We start from the raw sequence: 21,612 nt of genomic DNA, 5'->3' as shown, positions 1-21,612 counted from the left end.
TATTTTTTGCAGTGTACTGTACATAAGGACAAACGTTCACGCACATATTTTTGTTTGTATATCAATTTACATGCAACATAATAATATTCTCTGGATATTTAGATTTGCCTGCATTGGACAAATGTTGATTTCTATCATGCATACCGGCCTGCCACAATTTATATCTTTCTTTTCAGTTGAAAATGTAATTACTTGTCCAAGTTTACGTTTCCTTGACCCCTAAGTATATTCTTCTGACATGTTCCTTTGGTTGGAATCTGATGGGGTTCAGGTGTGTTCTTCTGAAAGTCTTTTTCAGTTTAACCTCCTTCCACAGGTTGATGTGAGCCAGAACGTGGAATATACTGATGTTGGTGGTGTTTATGAACAGGGGCAGGGACACCATCCCACCCGGAAAACTACTGGCACAAAGCCAGTGATGACAGGGTCACATTTTTTTGGTATCATAGAAACGATGTTTCTGTTTTTCCAGCAGATTTACTCTGCCTCGACATATCTCGATGCTCAGTGAGGAAAAAACATGCTGTGGCTGCGTCATCGGGGGAGACTGAGGATCCATTAGCCAGTGTGTCCTCTACTGCAAAAAGGTGGCTACCACTGCTGCTGCTGCTGGCAGTGAGCCCTGATCTCCTCCTTTTTCCCCTGATGCTGCAGAACTACCCAGGGACTTATCAAGCAGGTCCATCACACAGATTAGAATGTAAACACACTGCTGAGGCACAGGGGGCCTCTGTTTGGGCTCTGCAGGATCTGACAGCTACCATCTCTCAGAGGACATGCTGGTTTAAAGAGCAGACATAAGCAGGGCTGGTTTAAGATTCAAGTTTAGATTGTGTTATGTTGAAGTTAAGAATTCGGTATTTTTGTCTTAATCAGTTGGATTTTATGTTTGTTTTGAAAAATGATTGCTAACTCTAGTTAGTGATTTATTAGCCAAATATACCTGTATATAATGTTATTTTCTGGAAATTACATTAGGGGTTGTATTATGTACTCCCTACAGTACATGTTGTCTTTGAACAGAGCAAGCACCAGCTCTTGTGTTATAGACTGAGCTTGTTACTGTAAGAGAGCATTGCACTATAGTTTATTTGTTAAACTGGGTTTACTGTACACTTTGTACAATAAGCCCAGTTTAACCTACAGGAGTTGCTGGCTCATATTATGTGTTTTGCTGCCACTGAGGAAAAATATTCCTAATGGGTGGAATGCGTCTCCAGACATCTTTATCACAGAAATGTCCCAGACAGTGTCATCGGCCAACGACCAAGAAAAACGATGTCACATGATGTCATGTTAGAAGATGGCGAGTCTGAGAAGAAAAATGCTAATATTACCAGTCAGAGAAATTCTTTACAGTGTCCTAAAACTGACTGCTTCTAAGAACTTGTGAGCATGTGACAGAAAAGAATTATGAGGGATTATTTATTTTATTTGATGGTAATTAACACCATATATTGACTCATATATTGTTGGGTCATTTGTTTTTATTAAATCATGCATTTTAATTTAAAGATCTCCTCCAGACATGTAAAAAATACCCTGCTTGGAACAATCACATGTGTTTGATATGTTTGTCGATTCCTTCTGCCTCATTAAAAATTCCAAAAACCATTAATATGCAAATATATATCATATCATAAGTTTAACTGCTGGACACAACATGTCTCCTACTTCACTGTGTGTACACTGGATGCTTGTGAGTTTCTACATCAAACTTGTGTAAGTTGCATACTGGACCAGGATTGGCTTCCAAACTACTTGTGATATCACATCACCACAGATTAACATGAAAACAGCCTTCTAGTGTTAAACTCTGCACATACATCATTCTGCACAGTGAGGCTCAAACATTCAATTGTAGGAACAAAAAAACAACACATTTTTGAGTGGAAAGGAAGTTGAAATAATAATAAAAACAAAAGATATTAAATGTGTTATTTCTGTCAACTTTGTTTTATTCAGAGATTCTCATCATCAAATGTTTTTAACAAAACAAGCTGGAGCTGCAATGATTAGTCAATTAAGTTGCCAACTATTAAATGAATTGCTAACTATTTTGATAATCAATTAATCATTTTAAGTCATATTTTAAGGATAATTAAGAATCCACTGATTCTAGCTTCTCAAATGTAAATATTTTTTGGTTCTGTTAGTCCTCTATGTATCATTGGGTATCATTGGGTTGTGGACTGTTGGTCGGGACAATAGAAGACATTTGAAGATGTCACCTTGGGTTTTGGGAAACAGCAACTGATATTTTTCATCATTTTCTGACATTTTATGGACCAAACAACTAATTGATTAATTGAGAAAATAATCAACAAATTAATCAATAATGAAAATATTTGTTAGTTGCAGCCTTAAAAAAGGTTGTTGCAAACTGGGGAGTCATTTTATGTTCATCATGATGTCGATTTAGGTCAATATTGTTAAACTGCTTAAAGTATACCAGTAGAAACAGTTTGGGACAGCTGCTCTTGTAAGATCATAATAATACATAATATTAACACTCAATAGCTAAGACAAGTAATAAATTTGACAATAAACATTCAATAAAATAAATAAGACACTGGTTTATGTTTTCATGTGGTGATGTTTAAACTCTTCAAGGAGAAGGACAACTTTAATGATTTTTTTATGAGCTCATATTTTTTCAAACCTCGCAGCCAATTTAATGAAAACAAACTGGCAAAAGTGCAGGTCAATAAATCAAGACCAAACTCTGGAAAGACTCACTGGTGGGAACGGAGACATGCACATATTGCACTGGAAGTAAGCAAGACTGGGTAGCTCTTAAAAGAGCAAACCTTTGCATTCTGTTTCATACATATGTGTACACATCAGTATAAAAGGAATGACGCAGCATGTACACGTTGGGTCATGCACATTGACAATCTGTCTGCATTCAAGCACTCTGGATGTGTTTGTTCATATGTGCAGTTTGGTGTAGTGATATAGAAACAGAACGGTGAGATGCATGGATCATTTCCATCTCAGTCTGATTTTCTTTTCTGATCATATCATCTTGTTGAATGAATGCCTAAGGTCTGCTCAAGCAGTCATGAATGTACCAGTGTATCAGGTTAGCTGTCCTAGTACTTCTGTGGAGCAATACTGATGTTTGCTTGTCTTGGAGGTTGCTCAGAACAATGCTGTGTTTTATGAAAACAAGCACAAGGGTGGTGTGGGAGCTCCAAGCATGACTGGAGAGGTAAAAATCTAAAGCACACTTACTTTAAAACCGTTAGCACTTAAACATGGCAGCAGCACAGTGGTGTTGTTGCGGAATAAAATATTTGATTCACACAGTGACCAGACCACAACTGGTCCAGGTATGTGAATGTGCCATGTACTGACCGAGGGCTGGCTCATACATCTGTGACCGTACAGGTGTAAGAGAGTATACGGTAATTCCTTTATGTGACTGGAAGAGTGCAAACAGCTTGTCCCTTAAGTGCTGTGAGTTGCACACAAGGGTTCTGCAGGAGCAAACTGATCAACCAAAATAAAGAGCACAGCTCTTATAGAGGTGCTGCTGAGCAGCTAATAAATAAACTGCCTAGAGCTCAGTAACAAAGGTAAAATGGATTACTGAGATTCTGACAAATGCGTACGAAAGGAAAGCTGCAGGCTAAACAACATGGCACATATTACAGCACTGACTGAGAAGAGAGGAAAAAAACTGACCTCTTAAAATGTTTCCCTTAAATATTCCCCTTAACCTTCTTTACGTTGAGAAAAAATGATCCAAACTGTATGACAGCATCACAAATACATCACATATTCACTTGTTCAAACACTTACTTGAAGCTTTACAATTGTTATTATAATCAGCAAACTCTTTAAACCCAAGAGGTTATTATAAGGCTGCACTATTACACATTGAAATATATAGAGGTTTTGTGCATGGGAAACATTTGGCACATAGCTAATCAAAACTATAATTACACACTTGCTATATCCAGTCAGTACACATTCAAGACTGTCCTCTTTAATTTGAACATTTTCTCAGCATTGTCTTTTAATATCTTTAAAACAACACAGAATGAGCCAAGCAGACTTCCCTCACAACACGAACTGAGTCTTTGTGAAAGTTTTCTATTATTGCAGTGTAGTTTATTGGTGTGTGCAAAAGAAGCTGCTTCCCACGGAGATGTGAGAGCATCAACACAGGGAGACTGGAACAGAATGCAGACTAGGAGCCATTTCTTGAAATATAAGCCAACAAATTAAAAACTGTTCTGAATCAGTACTGGATTTGCTTTGCATGACATTATTTTCTGTAGAAGGACGTAAAATGATTTATCACAGTCCCACATAGAGTTAAAGGCACCTTTAACATTTTTTTTTTTTATCTGACAAGGTTTTGGCAGTAACCTATGTTTTCGTGAATGGACAAAATTTCTAACTGGCTGGCTTAATTTTACCTTGGCAAAGACTTCTGCAGACAACTTACAATGGCTTCTCCATTATTTGACATTTGAAATGCCTTGTTGGCACTTTGAAACATATGCACTGGTGCAGAACAATTTGCATTTGACTACGTACTTTATTACAGAAATCTACGGACCAAAGAGAGAGGAAATGAACTTTGGCACATCTTTGCAAAGATGATGGTAATTAATAACAGGAGAGACATATAAATCCATAGTGCTTTTCTGGCAGTGGAAATATTCTTGGGAACAATCCTGAAAGCTGCAACAACACACAACATTACAGCAATTGTGCTGTGACATTTTTTTTTTTTTTTTTAAAGTTGGAGGCACAGCCACTGAGCAGTAACTAAATATAATCTTGTTGAGTCGGCTTGAAGTAAAAAAAAAAAAAATTCACGATACTGAAAGCCTCAATTGTTGACAAGATGTCAGCAAAAAATAAAAGTGTGCTTTCACAGCAGCCCTCACTGACATTTTTCAATGTATTTGCGTAAGACTGTGATGACAAGAAAAATGAAAGGTAATGAAGACAAACAGAAGAGGAAAAAACTTCTCACCGTGCATCCTTCAACAGCTTTGGAATGTCTGTCAAAACATGACCAGACGTAGCTGTAGGCGAGAGGTCTGCATAATTATGGGACTCACGGTCGCTCTTACAGGTCACAGCACATAACGAATTTGTCTGCGCTGTTTTGTTTCAAAATGGACATACTAGAAAACTGTTGTGCTCTTCAAAATAACACCAACTACACACAAACAGAGAATCACATCAAGACACACGTAACACTTTTACTTTTACATGTATGATAAATGATGATGAAAAATATGAATTAATTCTGGTAGAGCTGAAATTATTTGTCAGTTAGTTACTGTCTATTTTCAGTTTGCAGTTTATCATAGAAGTGTGTAAAGATTCCACTTACTTGATGGTCAAAACTTCTAAACTCAATATTTTCTTCTTTTTCACAATGAATTGAATCCATCTGGGTTTTTTGCCTGTCAGTCAAAAGATTATATTTATGCTTCATATTTTATATGCTACATAATTGCTCAATAATCAAAAACAAATTGACCAATACATCTATAATGAAAACAATCATTAGTTTCAGCCCTACATGCTAGCAAACCTAAGCCAGTGACACTTCATTTTCCAGATCCCATTGTCTCCTGTAATTTCCTGATAAGGACCTGATATGTAAACTGCTAATATTCCTGAAATGAGTTATGTAATTTGGTGTGGAGTGCAGGATTTCAATTAGTACACGTTCCATTTAGATGTAGAGTCATTCAATCTGTGCACAGCAGGTCAACTGAGTACGCAAAAATGTGAAATTGGTCTACAAGCATACAATAGAGCTTATACAGAAAATAAGTTTCCAATAAAAAAAGTAATAATGAATTAATGTTAACATAAGTTTAAATAGAGTATTTCTTTCACACAAATTCTTCTGGAAAATAACAACTGCTTATAATTTAAGACTAAAGTCTCGAAACTTTTCATACTTTCTCCATAATTAGTACAAAACTACAGTATGTATTATTATGTATTATGAACCTTCTTAGGGAAACTAGCTCTGTTTGGTAAAAAGTGTTACCCATAAGCCAATATCTTAGTATTGTAACATGCCAACGTGTCTAATACTGGTTTGCAGAGACCTTAAGCCATCAGAATTTGTTGCGGGTCATTTGTCTTGTCAAAACAACCAACAACAAGCACAATGCAATGTCTTTCCAACCCTTCACACATTTATCACACCAACAGAAATTTTTTTCTCATCAAAGAGTATTTGTGGTGAAAAATGTTGATATTTGGGGTATATAAAAGCTCAACTAGAAACTATTTGTAGGAAATGTTTTAGGAGAGTGGTCAAAGAGAGCTAAAGCAACCACCATGGCAAACTCACCAATATATTTCACATTTATCAAAATAATATTGTATAATCTGGCCAAGATAAATATATTATGATATTTTCATACTGGCACATGCCTGGCAGACAGATATATATTTATCCTTTTGGCTACCATTCACTGTGTAGGCTAAATGTTGTCTTGCAACATGTCTCCTGAGTGCTGTTCACTGCGCTGCTTGAAGTGGAGGTGGCAAACACATCAACACTCTTCTGCTTTAAAACTTTGGGAGTTTGGAATCGATCCGTCTTGTCAGTGAAGTTGTGTTTGCCATGGGCAGAGGAAAAGATTTGTCCTTAGTTGTTCTGAAAGTATGAACTGCACTGATCCTGGCCGGCGCATTCACTGCTCAGCTCAGGTAAGGAACAAATGACCTAAGGCTACCCATAAGCTGACACATTGGTAAACCATATCCACAAAGTAAACATAAGATTTGCTCAGTCTGCTGACTTGAGATAGTTTTTAAAGTCCAACATATCAACATGTGATACTTCGAAAGCAGGATTGTTCTAAATTGAAACAAGAAAACAGGACTGGCTGTAAAAGACGACCAAAATGCAACACTTCCTTCTTTTTACCCTGTTCCATGATGCATCACTGAACCCCAAGAAAGTCAAATGTAACCAGTTTCCCAACTAACCAACTGAGAAAGTTCGGAGAAAGATAGAAGTACAACTGCATATCTTCAGCTGTAGGGAACTTGGACAGAGTGATCATTGAATAACTGTCCATTAGCAAATATCAATACATGATAATTTGATGTCAAGGTGGAGTACTCACCCATTTATCATGTATTTCTTACAAACTTGCCCTCAGTGCCCCCTTTACTTCAAAATAGATGGTACATTGGGTTTCTGCATACATGGACACGTTCCCATGTTTGTTGTGTAGACTCCACGCAGTAATACATTTTGGGCTGCACGTAGACAGTCTGTTTGGAGCCTTGCAGACAAGGGCACATGACAAAATTGATCATATTGTATTGTATTGGAAATTGATGCACATTAGAATAGGCATTATCAATGTTTTAACTTCTGACAAAATCATTTTAGTAATTCAAAGGAGCAAACTTTAAGTGGTATGGTCTATGTTTTTTCTTCAGCACAACAGCAAGTTTTCTCTATAAAAAAATATATTTTTAATACAAGTATGAATAAAACAAATATTTCAGGAAGATAAAGTTGGCAGAACAGTTAAATCGACCTGTTCTTCCAGTTGTCTCCTGAAAATCTCCTTCACCCATTTGTTTTCATTTGTTTTCTTTCAGTGCACAATCTTCCCCTTCATCCCTTGGTCTCTGTACTCTGCCGGAGCTGTCAAAGTCAGGGAGTAAGTGGCACAATGCTGGCATCTTTGGAGGGCCGTGTCAACGTCTTTTGGCCTGCCACTTTTGTAAAATCTTCCAGCCAGTATGGCTTTTAGCCCTAGCCTTGCAGTGCTAACTCAAGGATAAATAAAGGCTGGCTGGACTCCAGCCAGTTGGTGTCCCTGCTCCTCCTAGTTTTCTTTCAGAAACCTTTATGGTTGGGTTGCCAAAGCGAGGGCCCCTCTATTGAGAGAAATAAAGGGATTCTCCCTTCAACACTGTGCATTTAGCTTATATTGTCACAGCAGACTTATGGTGTTTGAAATTTCCCACAAAAAAACTTCTCTGTCTTGACAGATTTCATCCCATTATCCCTTTGGTGTTATCTGAAATACACATATAATTTCAGTGATGAAAAGGAAACACTTAGTCTCAATGTATCTATTTCCTTATTATATCTGCAAACGTCTTGGCACTGCACACATATTCTTATTTAGGAAAGTGGAACAAGAATCAAGGGACCACAGATTGGCCACAAACGCTACATGTGCCCTTTGGATAATTAGAACAGGATTTAGATGAAACATTATTCTGTCTTACTGAGCCACCTGCATACTCAAAAACTTCATACAAGTCATTGTTACTCTCCAAACTTAGCAAGTCCCCAAAAACTTGTCCAATGCTCTCTGCTTCCAGTTCTTGCAAAATGCAAACCAAAATGATTCCATGAATATGATATGACATTTTGACAAAAGGACAGATTTCTGCATGGTTGTGTAACTCCAAGGAGATCAGTGATTCTCCACATTTGAATAGCCAAATATATACAGCTGTGTAGACAATACTGTATCTCTGGCAGCCATTATAGACATCAGAATGTAAAAGCTACAGAGGCCCTTGCAACTGGTGATTTATGTTTATTGTTAAATGCTCTGCAGATGCAGAAACAGACATAACACATACTTACTCATTCACACATACACACATAGAAATGACAACTCACCCCTAGCAGTGTAAGACAACTCCATGAGGGTGTAAAAAACACAAAAGAAAACTCCACCATCAACAAGATGTAGACCTCAGACAACAGAGACATACATGCCAAAGTCCATACACAAACTTCTTTTGAGCTAAATTAGATGTGGGCACTGGGGGAGGTCTCTTCCACAATAGGAGCACATCTCACAGTACACACTGAAACCAAATATGACACATCTATTACAGTGTTGACTAGATACAGAAAATAATAAGACTTGTGCCTTTGTTTGAGCCTATGCGGACAAAATGAGGAATTCCGGGGAGACGACTTTGTTCAGCGATGGGAAAAACAACAAATACAAAAGTGATGTGCGTATATGGGAATGGTATATTGCATGTCAGACTCATGTTGAAGGGGGAGTGAAAAAATTAAAGTGGTAAGAAATGTAAATAGAATGCAAGGCAGGCAGGGTAGGCAGGGCAGCAGAACAGAAGAGAGAGAAACAGATAAAGAGAAGAAATAAACACAGAAATGGAAAAAAGAAAAACATGATGAAAGCGAGATATAAAGGCAACAGACTGAAAGGAATAAACAAAAGAACAAACATAAAGTACAGAGACCTGTTCTGTGAAGCACTGTCTGTAATTAACTGTAACAACAGTCTGTGAACATGCACAATATTACATAACATGCCAAGCCACAAATTGGCTTGGCATGAGACAAAATGAGACCGACAAATGTACTGAGCATCTTTCCAAATGCAGTATCAAGTTAATGTTTTTAAACTCGAGAGTTGCTAATTTGGGTAACTGAATTGGTTCAAGGCTGCGGTGGAACATATTATTCATCAAATGGGATCTAACTTTCATTTATTTTCCATCACACCCTCCGCTTCACACATGCAACTCAGCAAGTGCTGATCTGCATCTGTTTGCCTCCATTTGCATCTTTCCGTTGACTTTCTATGTGTTCATGCTGCCTCCGAATATCACTTCACATTGTATAAACTGAATGGCAACCATACTTTGAAGTTTGCGGCTCATTATATTGAGGAATTCCAGTGCAACCAAGTTAAAACTTTGGCTTTTCATCTTAATGAGGACATTCTCATCAAGGCATTTTTTATCCTTCAGTTTAACTTTATGTACAATATATTAAGACCCATAAGTGAAACAGGATGACTTTATTTTGCATTTAAGAGATTATGTTACTTGCTTTTTGCACAGAACTCTATGTTATCTATTGTAAAGAAAAAAAAGAACATTGCTTTTTTCGCTATATGTTACTCCCAAGGAGAATTAAATAAGGGAGATAAACCATAGCTAGTAAAGGTACTGTGATAGCATCACACTGTGAGCTGAGTGTATCAGTACAGCCCTGATCATATAGGATCCACATGAGGGCTGCTAAGAAACTATGGCAACAGTTCCTATATTACTTTATCTCATATTTTTATTAGGCCAAACAAATCCAATACTAATACTGTAATTATAAACTGATTTCACCCCCATCACATACAGTATATGTAACATGTCAAGTAATAGGAATTCCTCCACTGTTTCCTATGACAATTTGTGATAACTTTTGATGACTTTTATATTACAGGAATATTTTACAGGTCAGTCAGTCTTGAAAAAGCTTTTTTTCCATTATTCATCTTTTATTATTAACCAGTGCTGCTGGGTATCTTCTGAATAAACAGAAAACATTTGTCATTCCGTTCAACAAAACCAAAAATATATTTCCCATACCTCAATGACAGAAACAATATGTCAACAACAGAAAATCATTTAATCAATTCAATTTTAGCTTCGAAAAGTCATCTCTACATCCCAGACGTATAAAATTTTATAGACAAAGCGTAGTAAACTGTGCGCCAATGGAAAAGCTTGTTGAAAAAAAGATTTGGTTTTACATTCTGCTCAGGGCTGAAAACACTAATCAGTAATTAATTATGAGTCGAGTGAAACGGCGCAAGAAACACTATGTAATCCAAAACCCACTGAAAGCTGGCTGAGGGTTAGGCAAATTGTCTCCCTGTTCCATACTCACACTGCAATGCCTCACCAGAGATTATTGAACAAAACAAAACGAAGGAGACAAATTAATATTCATGATATGACATTTGCAAGGAGCTCATCATGGAGGCAGCCAGTGGCTCTGCATTTAAATGGGCACAACTCAAACATCATTGCAAATAGTGAAACTCTGTGGTATCCCTCCAGGGAGTCTAGATGTGTTTGAACTTGAATTGCAGAAATAAAGTGCCAATTATCACTCTAATTGGGAGTAACAAAGCTAGTTGCCTGTTGTGCTTGGTCCCATGTTTACTGCGTATCTTTAAATCTCCAATTTAAAGGCTCTAATGAGTTCAATTAATTGAGAATGAGAGGAGTGATTTGGGAGTCACAGCCTGCTGTGTGGAGCTGTAAGCCCAAGGGAACAAGGTGTTAACTAAATGCCAGCACATAGTATAAACAGATATGCCCAGTAAAGCTATATTAACAACATTTTAAAATCCCATCTATGTGTTTGTATTAACATATGCTCTCCAAAAAAAGCTCTCTGATCTCTAGTTTTAATAACAGCCAATTTACCTTTATTACACATGCACTGACAGCTTTACGTGGAAAAATTATGAGCACACACCTCTCCTTGAAGGCAAAAAGAAAATCTAAAACCATTTTTACATTTTACAGATGCAACTTTTAGCTATGCTCACGGTGCGTTACAGCAACGTCAGCCTGTCGGTCAACTACTTTGGTCCGAACTATTGCATTAGTTGCCAAGATATTTCGTACAAACATCCACTGTCCCCAGAGGATGAAGCCTACTGATCTTGATGATCCCCTACCTACACCATGAAGTTGACATTTGAGGTTATGAGTGAAATGTCTCAACAACTGTTGGATGGATAGCCATGAAATGTGATACAGCTATTCATGTTCCACTCAGGGAAACTGTAATAACTTTGGTGATCCCCTGACTTTTCATCTCGCTGCACCATGAGGTCAAAAATTTGATATTTCCAATACTTTGGGTTATGACCAAATACCTGCAAAACTGTTGACATTTCCATCAACCTCAGGTGTACTTTGTGTTTAGTGCTCATTAGCAGATGCTGGCATGCTAAGATGCAAAACTAAAATGGTGAACACAGTTGCCAAAACGTCAGCATGATAGCATTGTCACTACAAGCGTGTTAGCATGCAGCTCAAAGCACTACTGTGCGTAAATAGTCTCACATAGCTCCCAGGATGACTGTAGACTCTTCTTTCCACAAATTTAGAAATCCACTGTCATGTCTCAAGGACATGTGTAAATTAAAAGCGACCCCAGGTTCAAGGCATGACCGGGAAACCCGCTCTTGAAGAACTGTTGCAATTTCAGTTAATCTTCTTGCTTTCTGGATCAAACGTTCTACAAGAGACTCTGATGTGGAATTTTTATTCATTACAAGCAGTTGGAGTGGAGGAAAAAAGGAAATAAATAGCTGAAAATATCAAAGGTGAGATTAGAAAGGTATAGCTTAGTGTTGGGACACTGGACACAGAAATTATTCTGGTGCTGAGCTCTACATCAAAAAAGGACTGGTATAAGTAGAGTGTTGTTTTTTGTGTCAAAAGCACAAGCATCTAGATCAACATGTCTGACAGAGGCATAAGGATGGCAAGCACCTCTTCACAAGTATCTGACAAAGACTTTTCTTTTGTAATGTTATCTTGCCCTATACCTCGACTTTGCCCTTATCACTTATTGTAAACTCGCAGCAAACCCAAAAATAACAGATATATTTGCAGAAAAACATGAAGGGAGACAGCCAGAACGAATCAGTCAACATTATATCTAGACTACGCTGATGTGGTAATGTGCAGTCCAACAGTCAAACAGATCTGTGACTAAGCCTGCTGTGCATCTCTCAGCAGAGCTCCATTCAGCCTGACAGCTGGACAGGAAAAACAGCCATGCACACAGACTCCAATTCAGCTGGCCGACTAAAGTCTAGTGCACAAGCTCCACAGGCGAGACGGGGAAATGTATTTGTGTTCAGACTGATGTAGTGCAGGAGTTAAACCAAAATATTTCAACCAACCACATTTCTAGTTTGTCCTGGAATTGGATGTTTAATGGCTTCCGTGTGTGATTTATTTAAGTGTCAAGTACAGAGAAGATGATATATATTTGCTTAGTTGCTATTTCAGTATAGATGCTTCCATGCCCTTAAGAGTAAGATAAGGAATTTATTTTAATTAATCACAATATGGTGTATTTTAAGAGAGGCTGACTTCGGATTAAAAAAAGGAGTGATCAAGTCCATAGCCATAGGTGAGGGCTGATACAAATAGATCAGTAAAACCATTAGACACTGCAACAAATGTGAATCCCCCACTCATGAAAAAGACCCCGAGATAGTTTAACTCTTTCACTTTGGGCAGTAACTCAGGTTGAACCAGAGGGAGATAACCCATAGTTTTCTGGCTGAGCAAGACTTACTTTTTTTGTCTGTCATTTGGTGCCAGTCAAGTACAGTGGGTTTATTAGAGCCTATTTGGAGATGAGGTTGGTGAGAACAGTAAGAATGAACTAAAACAGTAAAGTTGCATGCTGTAAAACCAAAACAATGAGCTAAAAGACACTGAAAAGTTTTGTAGAGTTGAAGGGGAACTGAGTCAGGTGACTTTGGTTTCATTACTATGAGTGACCCTTTTCTCATTATCATTTAATCCATTGTTAATGTAAACATATTGATAAGAGCAGCTTTAAAGGGAAAATTCACCACTGTGAATATGATGGTTTCTTAAAATTAGGTCACTTATGTAGAGGAAATGTGCTATTATTTTTGAAATAGGTACCCTATGACAAGAGAAAACTGAGAACAAGGTTGTAACTTCCACAGTCTGATCTTAAGGGGTAAACCTACAACAACCAGAATGCATTGTGTCCTGTCCAATCCACTAATGGCGATATGTTTACAGAATGCAGAGCGGCCGTATAGCAAAGACAAAGTTAGTGAGATGTTATATCTCTGAGGCTTATTCTCATTTACAAAACATTTTTCCTCATAAAGTTTTCTGTTCTGTCTCCATTCTCTCGGCACCGGAGACCGGTCAATGGTGCAGCTGCCTGTCTGGCTGCAGGCGCCTCACTCTCGGGTGCCACTTTAACGTAGCTCCGGTCTGGTGGTCGCTTCCTCCTCCACACTGCGTTGTGTCTGATTCCACAGCATGATATTCGGCCTTGTATCATGAAACTAGTTTTCTACCAAACATACTAATATTTCAAAGTATTTAGTAGTGTGATATTTTAGTGTCTGCTTTTCCCTATTGCTAGCATAACATGGTAGGCGGAATGTTTTGGGAGACCGACCTTTGACCATCCTTGAAGGCACAACTACTGATATAGCCTATAGTTCCTTGCCTCCAACTACGTCACTGTATGCGTCAAATGACGGTGCTGGTGCTGGACGAAGAACAGATTTTGCAGCTGCACCCCAGAGACACTGAGAACATTAAAAACGGTTGTTTTTCACATAGTATCCCTAATTTGGATAGGTAGAGATAAGGTTGAAAATCAGCAAAGTGGTCCAACGCCACATCACAATAGGGCGGGGCTTCTGGGCTCTGACTGGCTGAGTGGGAAAAAGGCATGCGCCCACTCAGTTAAACTGCCTGAGAAGACGAACAAGTGCACACAGGAGAAAAAAACAGAGGCAGAGGCAGTAAAACTAGCCAGTAGGAGTGCATACACATTTGACTGGCAGCAGAATCAACAAATGAAAGCCCATAAACTGTTTCTATGGCTCCACCTCAGTCTAGTTTCACTGGTGAAGTTTCTTTCTGCATTAAAACCATTGAATTTATTAATTCCTTATCATTTTAACTGTCAATTTATACATATGTATGCGGTTCTTGAGCAATGATAAGCAATTGGCACGTTCCGAACTGGCACGTTTAGAATGGGCACTGCTCTAGTGAATACAATTTGTAATGAGAATTATTTCTACAAATACCCTTCACTGATTATGAGTCAGTTAAAACCCTGTGTGAACTGTAACGTCAGACAGTAATGAATCATTAAGGATGTCATGTCATGATCCTCTTAAAGAAACAATTTGCAGTAAATGAGAAGATGAAGTCATCGCCATATTCCTTTATTTAAAGTGAGTGGTAACACACTGGCATAAAGTCTGGCTAAAAGAAATTGTACTGTGTCCTTGGGGCACCCAGTCAATATCCAGTCTACGAAAATGTAAGGGAAATTCATAAATCTGGACTTAAATCAAATACAGCTAATCATCTTTAACTAAGTTCAATAACAGTGAGATGATATGCTTGAGGGGAAATCACACCCATTACACACAGCCAAACCGATTTAACAGTGGATGAACAGCTCTGTATCAGAACACATTTAACATTTTTAAATCCAAGTCATGGAAGAACATCGATAACACAGACAAAAAGAAAAAGAGAGAAACAGTGCATAACTACCTACATAATGATATTTGAAAGCTGTTACTGGATTGATATTCCATCTTCGATGCATCTTACAGACAGGTTTTCCAATTCCCAAACCAGTCTGATAAGCATCTAAGGGGCATCAGGAAGCTAAACAAGACAGATGTTTAACTACTCATTAGACCTATGAACAGTGTAGAAAAACAAGCAAAGTCTGAAAAGCGTGGGCCAAGACTTCTGGTGCGGTTTACATTTCAACTGGGGTTTACATTACGAAGATGATGATGATGCAGGAGGATGTCTGTGAAGGAGTAGGAAATCCCAGCTCAGCTGCAGCAACATTGTTCCAGTAGCTGTTTAATGCTGCCTCAGGATGCTGGAGACCATGTAACAACACATGATACTGCTGAATAGCCAATAGTGCAAAGATCCCATACAAGCTACCCTTAACTTGACCCTGCTACAGGCTGAGCAATATAATGATGTAAGTTGACCTCATGCACCATACAGTACAGATGTCATTACGTTATATGACTACAATATAAGAACCAAAATTGTGTATATTAAGACTTTTAAAATATATGTTTTGTCAGGGTAACTACACACTTTGTTTGATAACTCACATTTCTAGTAGAGCAGAAAAGATGAAGATAAAGAAAAGATGAAGTCTGAGGCTAAGATCAATATTGTCATATTAACAATACATCCCATGACTATTTGTACTATATGTAAAAGGGGAGGAGGGGGAATTATTAACTGACTCTGCAGTTCTCAGTGCTACTGAGGGTTTTAGCGTCTTTCAGTTAAAGTTAAAGTTTGACTAGCTGATATTTTTATTATGCTTGTGATTGTTTTAACGATGATTGTTTTATGATTGCGATGTGAATGGATACAAACTAAAAGCACTACAAACCCAATGTGCGCTAATATAGTGCCAGTAACAGCAGATAAAAGACGAAGTTAGAAACTAGCTGGTGAACATTGTAGAGCATTTAGTGGCTAAAAAGGCAGATTTTTTCCTCAGGAGTTGATAGAGACCAAAAACAGAGCTAAAAGGAGAGTAAATATTGAAATTACATTCACCAGGTAACCACAAACATGACTCCTAATTAATGATACTGTTGTTCTGTATCTGCTGGATATGTAAATAGGTAACTGTTTGCTAACATGTTCACCATATTAACATAAAAAGTGATAATATGTCAGTGTTTTGTTCATAGCTTGTGAACACAACACTACAATGGCTAAAAAATCAGTTATTGCAGGTTTAAGAAGAAAGCCAGCCAATTTAAGATGGCATGAAAAATAACTGTATAACATAGAAGAACAGAGAAACAGACAAGTTAGGGATTTACATATTGGATAACAATTTATAAATTGTCTGGATATGGATATGTTTTATGATTAACTGTCCAGCCCAGATGATCAGATCTTTGCTCATCTTTGGAGTTGTGTTTTATTTACAGTAAAAAGAAGACAATTACTACAAATTTAATATGAGTCAAAGTGTTCCATCTGACTGGCTTCCATTTTAAGTTTGATGAAATCAAGTTCTGAAGTCCAGTTACCACTAACCAGAGGTTGTCTGTGGATTTCATATTGGGAAAAGGTGTCATTATTGGGTTAACAACTATGATGCCAATTATGATGGCTTGCCCCAACATAACAATAACAACATATCTACAAATAACCACATACAGTACATTGTTCAGCTTTTCCCCCCAGTTCTACCAAACCTTGAAAAATAAGAAGAAAAAAAAAAGGAAACTCACACCACTCAAGTGTGGAGTTTGTGAAATCTCAATCATATCTCTGTTGTACTCGCAGCAGGGAGACAGAGAGAAATGGAGCCAGTTTTCGCTCCAGCAGTTCAACTTCTGTCATACTTTTGTAACCTAAGACAAAGACATGGGAACTCATCTCATCTCCTTGTACCAAAACAACCCTGGAGGACCTAATAGCAGCATGTCTCAAGCATGACAACTATGCGGTTTCCTCACCAGCCCTCCCCTTTTTATGCCTCATTGTCTTGTTCACCCCTCTTCTCTTGCCTTGTTTTCTCCAGATAACTCTTGTCTCTCCTCATGCTGTCTCTCCCCTATCTCAATCTCCCACTGTCACATACTCCATCACTCCAGCCTGCTTTATCTGCTACCTCCCCTCCTCCCTCTATTAAGTGGAGTGCTGGAGACAAGACGCTGGCTTCTCTGTACAATGGCCCCTATGTTCACATTGCTGTTTACCTGTCTGCAGACAGCCCTCACTGCATTTACCAGAGCAGCCCTCTGCACAAGGAGGATATAAACAGCTTGCATGCATAGAGATTCCTTTGTTCCTCTATACATTGTGCATGCCTGAGCATCAATGTGTAAGATTTGTTACCACTGAATGCAAATTAGTTGGGTCGACAGACTGGAACAATATATAAAATAAGGCACAATTTTTCGGATGTGCATAAAAGTATGATTATCTTACACCTGTTTCGTGGAGGTGGAAGTAGATACTGCAAGTCTGAGAGAAATATACTGTACAGTGCAGTCATATGGCATTAAGAAAGTGATATGTTCTTTACTGTTTTGGCTCTACACCAGTATAAGGCCTTTCAAATAAACAACAACTACAAGGTTAAAGTACTGACTTGGTGTTTTCACATCCATATTGCGTGAATAGTGTACAAATTGTAGCCTTTTTTTTACCCTTCGGGGGTATGGATAGAAAGGGCTAAAATTTCTACACAGTTCATTGGATGTGGATGTAAACACTCAAATTAAAGCTGAAAGTCAGCACTTTAACCTCAAAGTCGATGTTTCATTTCGAATGAAAGTGCTCTGGCCCACAGAGTTGAAACAAAACTATCCAAATACTGACAGGCTGCACTCTGTTGTATATGCACTTACACAAAAAAAGATAAGTGAATACATATCAATAAGCTTTAAAAGACTTGTGTGTGTGCTATATTGGTTTTGCAGGTATGGAAATATGTATGCATACATAAGGGGAAAATGCTGCAATTTTCCCTGTAGTACTGTATGTGTAGGCGGGTATGCAGCCATTTGTGTATAGTGTAGGAGCAGATAGATGGGAAAGCCCACGCGCTGGGGTTCAGGACAAATTGGCTGCCTTTCGTCTCTACTCCTCTTTAATTACACACTGAAACGCAGGGGCTACCTATCTACCAACCTAATACTGCAGAAGGAGATATCAACAGTGGCGTTTATCATGCAGAGAGCTGACAAAAGTGGGACAACTAAAATTTAGTCCCTCTCCATGATTCTCACTCTCAGAATAGACGCACTGCCCACATCATCAAGAGCACTTCAATTTAGATGTCAGTGGGGTTTTTTTTTGATAGAAACAGATGATTAAGATGTCCTGTGGAAGTATCTTAATAGCCTACAAGTGGCTGTAAAAATTACAACTAGTACAGTACAGTCAGAAAGTAGTAGGATGATAATGTGTTTCACTGTTTTGACTCTAATCCAGCACATTATATTTGAAATAAACCAGTGACAGGTTAAAGTGCTGAGTAACAAAGGAGTTTTTGGAGAGTGGAATTTTCTTGGCTGACTGTTCACCTTATCTCAGTCCAGTTGGTCATGTGTTTTCAAATGCTGAAGACCAGAATAAATGCACGAAACGATCAAGAAGCGACCATGGTTGCAATATAGACCTTTTGTCATAGACTTCACTGATTGCACAGGATTTGCACCAAATCTTACATGTAAAATATTTAGTAAAGTTAATGTTAATCATGCCCAACGTCTTTCTCTTCGCCAAAATTTGGGTACTTTTTATTAAATGGTTACAATTCCTACACTGTCCATCTGTTCTGAACATAAATGCCCTTAAACTACAGCTCAGGGTCAGCACGCTAACACCTGTGATTCAGTTTCATTTCAAATCCAGCGCTGTGCTGAGTACGGAGTCAATGAAAATTGTGTCACAATACTTAAATACTTCATATTAGATTGATGTGTGTGGAATATTCACACCACCAGAAAATGAAACTCAGAAATACAAATTATCATTTGTTGTAAACTTTGACCCAAAACAACAAACTGTAAGTAAAGAGATGGACCACAAACAGGCAAATTCAGTTTCAGAAAAAACAAAAACACACATAGTGCATGGTAATTATGTCATGTATATTCACTATTCATGTTGTTTTAATGTTTAATATTCCCTATAATTGTTTTGTTGTTTTAATGGTATTGTATTTCCATGAGTACTTGTAAAGCACTTTGCAACTGTGGTTTTGAAATTTATTCTAGAAATCAGGTTTACTCACTTACTCAATATTCATTTGTGTTCTTGTTTAGATTCAAAACTATACTGTAATTGAAAAACAGAATACTGTTGGCAGCAATAAAGTAGAAGCAAAGCCTGCACAAGCACATGAGCCAAAAGAGTGAGGAAGCTGAATTTTATATACAGTATCTTGATAATGAAATGCCTTTCTGGTTTCATTTTCACATGTTCTCTGATGAGTGGAGGAAATAAACAATGTGAATGAACTTCTGTCTGTCACAATTTTCCAGATAAGTGAAAATGAAGGGAAGCAAGAAATGAATACATAATACAGTGATGAAGACAAAGGAAATATTTAAATTCATTTTCTATATGTATGCCTTTATTAGCCTTCTCCATTTTCTCGTAAAAATAACACTGATATAATGCAGCTACGCCAACACATGCACACCATTTAGCATTGATACCGACACAGGCATCTCACTAATAAGAAGAAAAACAATGCAAGCAGGACAAGGGAAGATACAGAAACATAGAGATTTATTTTCTCTGCTCCACCAGTGCCACCTGAGGCAGTAATCAACAATCTTCCACTGCCTATTAGATACTGCTCTCACTGCAATCAGTGCCCACCAAGGCACACACATAAGTTCTATGTTGTATAATATTTGTTTAAACCCTTCTGTTTGTGCAGGTTATTGTGCGTTTCTGTTGTACTGAATCTGTTTCTGTCACCGACTTATTTGACACACCACAACATAGGGAGGATAACACATAAAGATAAACAGTTTAAAATTCATTAGGGGGCCTCATGGGGAAACACATCCAGCTGAGGCTGAGCAGAGAGCTCTGTGATTGTCAGTGGCTAATGTTTTTCTTTTGGGGAGGCGGCAAAGTGCTACTGAAAATCACCAGGCCACAAGAGTACGGGAAGGTTTTATGCAAATATTTATGCACAGTCCTCTCTCTTGCTCCATATACAGTATCGTTGGTATTTGTTTTGACTTTGGCTGTGTAATAAGGTGAGAGAAAGAAGGAGTAGACAGAGTGATGGAGAAGCATATTGATAAAGAGATGGGGGAGGTAAAAAGAGGAAAGGTTTCGATGCAGATAGGAAGGGGTGAAAACGGAGCCAGTAAAGAACAAGCAAACAGAAACAATTAAAAAGATAAAGAAAGAAAGAAAAGCCAAAAGAGCACAGAAAACAGTAAAAGGGCAAAATGAAAATAGAGGAAGCAAAAAAAGTAGAACCACAAGGCAGAGATTCAACTTTACCTTCTGTGGGGTTGATAGCTTCTGGTAAGTTGTCCCATGGGAGGGTCCAGTCAGGGCAAGGATGAGGAGCGAAGACTGCCTCGATGCCATTTTCCTAAGGGAGGAACACACACACACACACACACACACATGCACAAATACACACGTTACCATAGAAACCCTTCTACAGCCTTGAGGTTCTGTGGTCCAAATGGTTGTAATGAAGCGATTTAAAGAGAACTGCTCTCGAACAGGCCCTTTGCAACCTTGCTCACACTGATCTGAAACTATACCTGAGGAAAAAAAAAACACTGCTACTGCACTTATTGCTCTTGAGAGAGAGAGAGTGAGAACAAATGTTTCACCAGTACAGTTGATACTCCTGCACATTCAATACACTCTGGAGAAAGACTAGAGAAACACAGGAAATTGAGGCAGACAAGGTAAAGGACTTTCTTTTTTTTTTGTCTCCTTGATGATAAGAGCGTTAGAACAATAAGTCTGCTTATTAGCACTGTCTATAAAGACAGGAAACAGGAAATGAGTCATTATTGTTGAAAACAAATTAATTAAAAAATTTCTTTTTTGGAAAAATCTTTTCTGACAGCTGTATGTTTGCCTACAAACATACAGTGGCCCTCCTTATTAATTATAATCATGAAGTCCTACACAGCCACGAATAAATTTGCAATCACCTTGTGCTTAAACTATAACAGGATGTGAGATAATTAATTTTATGCTGGAGTTTTTATTCATACATTGTGTAATCCCATATGGTTATCTCTACAGCTTGGTTATTATTGTGGCAATGCTTTATTTTATGATTAATGACTTGAAAAAAAAAAAAAACCCACAAACATTTACACCATTGACCATAGTAATAAATATTTAACTGTGCTGCAAAATTATTATCTATATACTTCTTATTACAGGTTACTGACTGTGCATAATTGCTGCAAGGCATATACAATAAATGTATAAATAAATATGCTATGCTACAATAAGCCTGTACTTTGGGGTGTT

General features: G+C 37.9%; 1 protein-coding gene across 1 annotated transcript in view; it reads right to left on the bottom strand.

Annotated features, from left to right (window-relative positions):
* Positions 1–21,612, bottom strand: part of gstcd (glutathione S-transferase, C-terminal domain containing) — a 47,957-nt gene that overhangs the window by 20,045 nt on the left and 6,300 nt on the right. The window contains exon 5 of the mRNA XM_044347053.1: positions 20,611–20,704. Within this exon, the coding sequence (XP_044202988.1) occupies positions 20,611–20,704 (94 nt within the window). The remainder of the gene's footprint in view (positions 1–20,610; positions 20,705–21,612) is intronic.

The sequence above is a fragment of the Thunnus albacares genome, chromosome 3 (assembly GCF_914725855.1).
Source record: "Thunnus albacares chromosome 3, fThuAlb1.1, whole genome shotgun sequence".
Taxonomy (NCBI): domain Eukaryota; kingdom Metazoa; phylum Chordata; class Actinopteri; order Scombriformes; family Scombridae; genus Thunnus; species Thunnus albacares.
Note: the sequence above shows the minus strand (reverse complement) of the source record. Positions and strands in the feature narration are given on the sequence as shown.